General features: G+C 64.7%; 2 protein-coding genes across 2 annotated transcripts; one reads left to right on the forward strand and one right to left on the reverse strand.

The window, feature by feature from the left end:
* Positions 1–173: 173 nt before the first annotated feature.
* Positions 174–4044, forward strand: CD151 (CD151 molecule (Raph blood group)). The gene is made up of 8 exons (XM_086676544.1): positions 174–394; positions 1257–1338; positions 1448–1639; positions 1984–2058; positions 2514–2618; positions 2725–2883; positions 3000–3086; positions 3176–4044. Exons 2-8 carry the CDS (start codon positions 1258–1260, stop codon positions 3233–3235), a joined length of 759 nt encoding a protein of 252 aa, XP_086532670.1. The 5' UTR covers positions 174–394; position 1257; the 3' UTR covers positions 3236–4044.
* Positions 4045–5257: 1213 nt separating this feature from the next.
* POLR2L (RNA polymerase II, I and III subunit L) lies at positions 5258–6889 on the reverse strand. The gene is made up of 2 exons (XM_086676545.1): positions 6710–6889; positions 5258–5547 (listed from the first exon to the last, which is right to left on the reverse strand). Exons 1-2 carry the CDS (start codon positions 6802–6804, stop codon positions 5439–5441), a joined length of 204 nt encoding a protein of 67 aa, XP_086532671.1. The 5' UTR covers positions 6805–6889; the 3' UTR covers positions 5258–5438.
* Positions 6890–6950: the final 61 nt, after the last annotated feature.

Below are 6950 nucleotides of genomic sequence, written 5' to 3' on the forward strand. Positions count from 1 at the left end.
GCGTCTGGTTTTGTTTTTCCCTTCCGAGGCCGAAGGGACCGCTGCTTGGTGGGCTAAGGGACGGTGGCGGGTCTGGCAGGAAGGCCCCGGGGCGGGGTGCTTGGAGAAGGCGGGTGGTCCCTCCCCGGATCACACTATGCAGAAATGTTTTCCGCCCTGCCCCGCCCAAGCACAGACCAAAATACCGGGCCTGGCCTCTCCCCTCCTTGCCTGCTCTGGAAACCCAGCTGGTCAGAGCCACTGCCAGCCAGGGGCGGCTGCAAGGACGGGTGACAGGCCCTTGCTGATCCAGCGTGGGCCAGACCGGTGACCTGTCCCTGCCCTCCCAGTGGAGCCTCCTAGGGAACTTCCGTCCACCTGTCTCAGAGAGGATCCGTCCTCACTAGCCAACCAGGTGAGCACGGGGTGGGGCAGGTGAAAGTTCGGCTCTGAGTGGTGCTGTGTAGTCTGGAAACGTAGCCTGGGGCACTCAGCTGCCATCTGTGCCCCAGGGCCCTCTCCCCCCACCCCAGTGCGGACACCCCACAGGAGAGCAGGGAAGGGGTCCCTGGGGTGCCACTTGGGAGCTCCTGTAGCTTCACATCTTGCTGGGGCTGGCGGGACCGCCCCCTTCCCAGCAGAGAGGACCAGCAGAGGAAGTACCCCCAGGTCTGGGGGATGGGTTTCTGCGGGCTCCGCATGCCCAGAACCGCCTGTTCTCACCCTGGTGGGGAGGCAGGCAGGCCTGGCTTTTAACAGACACCTGAGGGGCTTCCCTGAGGCCATGGGGCTGGTAAGGGGCAGGTCCGTCCATCTGTGAGTGGCCTCCTCCTCCCCCCAGCAGCCGGTAGGTGCCTGCCAGCCTGCCGGCCTGTGATGTGGAGCCCCGGGAATGCTGTGTGTGTGTGGGGAGGCGGGTGGGGCCTACATGAGCTCACCCTGAGGTACCTGCTGGGGCTTCTGACCCTGGCTGCCAGCAGGGGTGAGTCAGCCGGTGACGGTTGGAATCCTTCATGGCCCTCTGGTGCCCTGGGCTCTGGTCAGGGGAGCCAGGCCCTTCGGCCTTCAGCTTGGCTGTGGGCACTAGACATCCGCCCTGGCTGCGGTGGGGCGTGGGAAGGGGGCTCCCGAACTGCCCCTCCAGGAAGCGTCCAGGTTCTCACGGATGCGTTGCCAGGACCTTCACTCGGGGCCAGTGGTGGGCTTGGCTTCAGCCAGGGGCCGGCCTGGGTGCCTGTGTCCCCTCCTACTGACCTCCCCTGGCCTCTCGGCCCCAGGATGGGGGAGTTCAACGAGAAGACCACGTGTGGCACCGTCTGCCTCAAGTACCTGCTCTTCGTCTTCAACTGCTGCTTCTGGGTGAGGAGTGGGCACCCCCTCCCGCTGGCCTCCGCCGCTCCCATTCCTGGTCCTTAAGGGGAACCCTGGCCTGGGGGCGGGCGTGCCGACCAGTGTGCGCTGCCCACAGCTGGCTGGTCTGGCCGTCATGGCGGTGGGCATCTGGACGCTGGCCCTCAAGAGTGACTACATCAGCTTGCTGGCCTCGGGCACCTACCTGGCCACAGCCTACATCCTGGTGGTGGCTGGCGTTGTTGTCATGGTGACCGGCGTTCTGGGCTGCTGCGCTACCTTCAAGGAACGGCGGAACCTGCTGCGCCTGGTTAGCAGGGCACCGGGCTGCTGGTGGGGGGGGGGGGTGGGCTCTGGGGCCCCGGTGAGAAAGGGAATGGTGGGGGTCGAGTGTGACGCCGCAGGACAGCCTCTGCGGTGCTCACCTGTGCCAGGGGTGGGGGGCATCCCTGCATCCCAGCTCGGCCAGCCGAGGGGAACTGTCAGGGAGTGCCAGCACCCACCCACTGCCATGAGCCCTCTGTGGCCACTTGGGATCTGAGGTTGGGGGCTCTGCTCTGTCGTGCCTGGGCGCCAGGAGTCCTCACGGGACAGGGGTGTCTGCGCCCAACCCCAGCTAACTGTCCCCGCCCAACCCCCCTCCCCGCCCCCCAGTACTTCATCCTTCTCCTCCTCATCTTTCTGCTGGAGGTCATCGCTGGCATCCTGGCCTACATCTACTACCAGCAGGTGAGGGGCCTAGACAGGCCACACGGGGACGCACACACGCGGGGACACAGACACACACGCGGAAACGTGCCCGTGCAAGGGCACAGATGGGCACGTGTGAGACAGGCACACACGCTTGGAAGGACACACGCTCCCCCTCCTCCATGTTCCAGAGGCCCCTGGGGGGTAGGGGCTCACAGTGCGGATGGACAACTTGCTTGTAGCGCCCAACAGGCCCACTTGGGGCTCATGCAGGGAGGAAGGTGTCCATGGGACCTGGAGCTCCCTCCCTGTCCTCAACCCTGTCCACGGCCACCTGGGACACTTGTCCAGCCCAGCCCCTCCCCAGCCAGCATCTGGCCCTAGCTCTGCTTGGAGACCCTCCCCCCACCTCCCCCCCGGTCTGTCCCTGCCTCCACGTGCCCCAGCTTGGAGGGTCTTGGATTGTTCTGCTGAAGCTGTCCCCTCACCCCCAGCTGAACACAGAGCTCAAGGAACACCTGAAGGACACCATGACCAAGCGGTACCACCAGCCAGGACACGAGGGTGTGACCAGTGCGGTGGACAAGCTGCAGCAGGAGGTATGTGGGCACCACGGGGGTGGGTGTGCACACCCCTGCGGGCCCCCCGGGCCCCTGAGGGAGTCCCTGCCCCAGGGGCTCAGCCCAGGCCGCGTTGCCGCTGCAGTTCCGCTGCTGTGGCAGCAACAACTCCCATGACTGGAGGGACAGCGAGTGGATCCGCTCCGGCCAGGCGGGTGGCCGCGTGGTTCCCGACAGCTGCTGCAAGACTGTGGTGACCGGCTGCGGGCAGCGGGACCATGCCTCCAACATCTACAAGGTGGAGGTAGGTGCCTGGGCTCCCTGGTGAAGGGCTGAGGAGCCGCGGCAGCCCCCGGTGCTGGGGGCCCACCCGAGGGGCCGGACTCGCCCACCTTTGGCACCTTACCCCTCCCCCGCCAGGGTGGCTGCATCACCAAGCTGGAGACCTTCATCCAGGAGCACCTGAGGATCATCGGGGCAGTGGGCGTTGGCATCGCCTGTGTGCAGGTTCGGGGGGGGGCGGGCAGGCCCCCACGGGTGCAGGGGACACGGGCGGCTGGTGGCCGTGCCCTGCTCACCCCGGCTCTGTGCCGCAGCTCTTCGGCATGATCTTCACGTGCTGCCTGTACAAGAGCCTGAAGCTGGAACACTACTGACCCTGCCGGGCGCCCCGCGAGTGCCGCAGCTTTGCCGCCTGACTACTGAGCTGACACTACTGATGGCCCCAGGGCCAGAGTCCCAGGACGCTGCTCCGTACCCTCTCCCCGCTCTGCCAGGGAGGTGGCGTTCTCACGTGTGCACCCCCGTGCCGCCACCGTGACCTCTGGGGACCCCCTCCCTCAGAGGGAGCTTCAAGTGCCTTTCTCTCCAGACCGGAGGACTGAGGTGGGGCCCTCCGGCTGCGGGGAGGGAGGAATACTCTGCCTGGTGTGGGGACACTGGGTTCTGACAGTCGAGTCCCTCTCTGCTTCTCCTGTGGGGCTGGGGCCCTGGGACGGGGGGCCACCCCCCATGCCTGTGCTCCGCCAGAGGGGCTGGTTTGGGGTGAACTGGGTAGAAAGGGGCTGGCCCCCCCCAGGGTGCTCCTAGACCCCTGGACACACCTCTGCATGGTGGTCAGGGCATTGCCGGGTGGGGGCAGCCGCAGGCAAAGAGTCCCAGATGCACCTGCCGCTGGGTTGCCTGCCGCCACCCCTCCCACCCCCCAGCCCCGCTCAGGAAAGCCAAGCGAGCCCGGTCCTGTCCTGCAGGTCCTGTATCTGCCCTCCCAGTCAGGCCTCTGCTGCCCGAGCCCCTGCTTGGATTCCCCACCACTCCCCCCACTGAAAGGCCACAAGCTCACTTGTTCACGATCACCTCCCCTTGGCAGAAGCAGGGGGTTGTGGGTTCACTCACTGCTGTATCACAAATGCCTAGAACTGCTGCTGCCATGTGACAGGCACTCAATAAAAGTTTGTGGACTGAGTGGGCTTACTCCGTGAGCGACAGACGTGGTTCTGGTCCTCAGGGCCTTCTCCCCAACAAGGGGGACAGAACCCAGTCCCACAAGGGGCCAGGAGGGCGCATCCTGGTGGTCCCAGGCAGCCACGTGGGAGCCAAGGACTGATGGGACTCCAGGGCCGAGAGGCCAATGGCAGGGACAGCTGAGCACAGGCTGCTTGCAGAGCCTTGCCGGTTCTGGGACGGAAGAACGGTGGTGTGGCCAGAGCCTCATAGAGGCAACAGAGGCCTCGAACGCTGGTTTCTAAACCCCCTTCTGGCTCACGTAGGGATTAGGAAAGGGGGTGTGGGCTCAGGAATGAGGAAGGAGGCCCGAGCTTTGGCAGAACATGAACTGGCAACAGAAGCCAAGGCTTAGGCCGTCTCCCCTGGGCAGACCCTACCTTCCTGCCACAGGTGTGTTTACTGGTTCTCAGAGGACCCCATGTCAGACATCTGGGCAGTGGGGCTGGCCCTGAAGAAGGTGCCAGAGAAAGTTGCCTCTGTTTCTCTTAACCACAGGCTCCTGCCTTCCGCCTGCCGGAGGGCACCAGGGTTTGCCGACCCCCGTCCAGGGTGATGGCTGCGGGCTCTAAGCCTCAGCCTGAGCTGGAACAGGACGGAAGTCCCCGGAAGATAGCTGTTCGGTGGGGCCACAGGATTAAATGCTAGTGCCCAGGCCCTGGGAGCTTGACCGGCTCTGACACCCAGCAGAGCCTCCTAGGCCCACCCTCAAGCTGCTGTGAGGTTCTCAAGGGTGGCAGTGGAGGCTGGGCCCTCCCCCTGCAGGAACATGGCCAAGGGAAGGAGCCTGCTGGGCTTGGCTGGTGCCTAGAAGCTTCTGGCAGCAAGACCCTCTGGATGGGCAACTGAGACACAGCAGGCACTCTATTCAGGGCCCAGGAAATCTGGTTGTTGAGATCCTGGGAGGGGTTTTGGGGAATTTCTGTGCTAGGTCTAAGGAGCACCCAGAACATGGGGGTGGGGATGCCAGTGTCCTCTGGCCCCCTAACCCAAGTGCTGTTGGCCGTCTGTGACTTTGTTGGGCTGTGAGAGCCCACACTCCAGGAACCCCCCACCCCCAGGCTGAATGGCTGTCATTTGAATGGCTCTTCCTCCCCCTGGGCAGTGAGGGCCATGTCTACCCCTAAGCAGCTTCAGGCATGAGACAAGGGAGTCCCACAAAACCAGGCCAACCGTTAGGACCTTCTTGTTGTTCTGCAAAGACCTTTACTGGACGGTTCCTTCCAGACTGGAAGACACACACCCGCAGGCAATGCACGGGCATGCTCCAGGCTATCCACACCTCACAGGGAGGAACTCTGGGCAAGACTCTGCCGGCCCCTGGTGAGCATAGCGGGCGGGTGGGCTCCAGCGCCCTCACTTCTCCAGAGGTGCATAATTGAGCAGCTTCTCGATCAGGTCCACGTGGGCCAGCAGCATGCGACGGCAGCAGTAGCGCTTCAGGCCAAGTGCATCCAGAGCGTCCCTGTGGGCAAGGACAGCAGGCCGTGCTCTGTTCATCCAGGCTCTTCTGGGCAGATGGAGGGCCCTGCCCAGGCTCGGGCAAGCCACACTCGGCTGCCGTGGGATGGTTCCAGCTGGGCTCCACAAGTCAGGGAGGGAGACTCCAGGAGCACCGCCCCACCCCCCGTCTCTGTCTCATTTCTCAAGCCAGTTAGAGTTGTCAATTTTGCCAGGGACTGAGCCCCAGTCACCCTGAACACTGCTCCGGAGGTGGCAGGTTGGGACAGAGCAGGCCAGGTTGGGAGGTCCCTGACGGTGGTATGCTTGCAAGGGGGTCCTGTGCAGGCTACCAGCCACTCACTCACACTCTGGACATTGGAACAGACTCATTAGTACCCGACATGAGCACTCAGCCCATCCCGGGCCTCCGCATTCATCCAAAACATTCAAACCCCAGGCCCCGGGGGGTTTGAATGTGGTCAGGACAGGGGACTGTCCACACAGGAGCCAAGAGTCAGACTGTAGTGGCAACAGGGATTCAGACAATATTGTGGTGGTAACTGCAGTGTTAAGGAGCGAAGCCAGAAAAGAGCCCCCGCCGCCCAGCACAGCGTGATACACATGGCTATGTGGCCAGGAAGCTTGTTCTATATCCCCAAGGGGCAAATGGTTTTGCCAAGACACGGGGGTGGGTCTAACGGCAGAGAGAGGAGAGACAGCAGGACAGGGAGGAAGCTGACGACTTAGGTGCCATGACTTGCCGGGGATACCTAGAAGTCCCCAAGATACCGGCGGCTTGATACCCAACTCCCCTCCTCTCCCCGAACTGCAAGGAGGGGGTGGGCGTGGGGGCGGTGGCAAGGCTCCAGTGAGAACACATCAGTGGAGCAGGGTTGGGAGAGAGCCTAGGGGATGAAAGCTCCCGAAGAGTCACCTATGTTGATACAAATGCCCGCTCTCACCCCGCCAGGACCCGGGACCCCGTCCCGCCGTTCCCTCGCCCCCGCGCCAGGCAGCAGCCCACCCGCAGACCGGGACCCCTGACCTCGTCCTCCGCCCCTTGTCCGCACGCGTCACAGATCGGGACCCCTCGACCCCAGAGCCCCACCCCCCGCCCTTCAGTCCCGCAGGCCGGGACCCCTCGACCCCCGTTCCCCACGCCCCCACCCGGCCCGGCGCCTCACCCCTCGGTGTACTCGGCCTGCAGCAGCCCCAGGTAGGCCTCCCACTTGTTGCCGACGATCTTCCCGCAGGTGAAGCAGCGTACGGGTATGATCATGGCGGCGGCAGCTCAGCGCTCGCTCGGTCTGATGTCGCCGCGCTTCCGCCGCGGAGCCAGCCCCGCTTAGGGCGCGTCCATCGCCGGGGGGGAGCCCAGCCCCGCCCCCAGCCGCTCCCCAGCCCGCCCCGCCGGCCCCGGTGCCG

The sequence above is a fragment of the Puma concolor genome, chromosome D1, assembly GCF_028749965.1.
Source record: "Puma concolor isolate L17-30 chromosome D1, mPumCon1.1.hap2, whole genome shotgun sequence".
NCBI classification, from domain to species: Eukaryota; Metazoa; Chordata; class Mammalia; order Carnivora; family Felidae; genus Puma; species Puma concolor.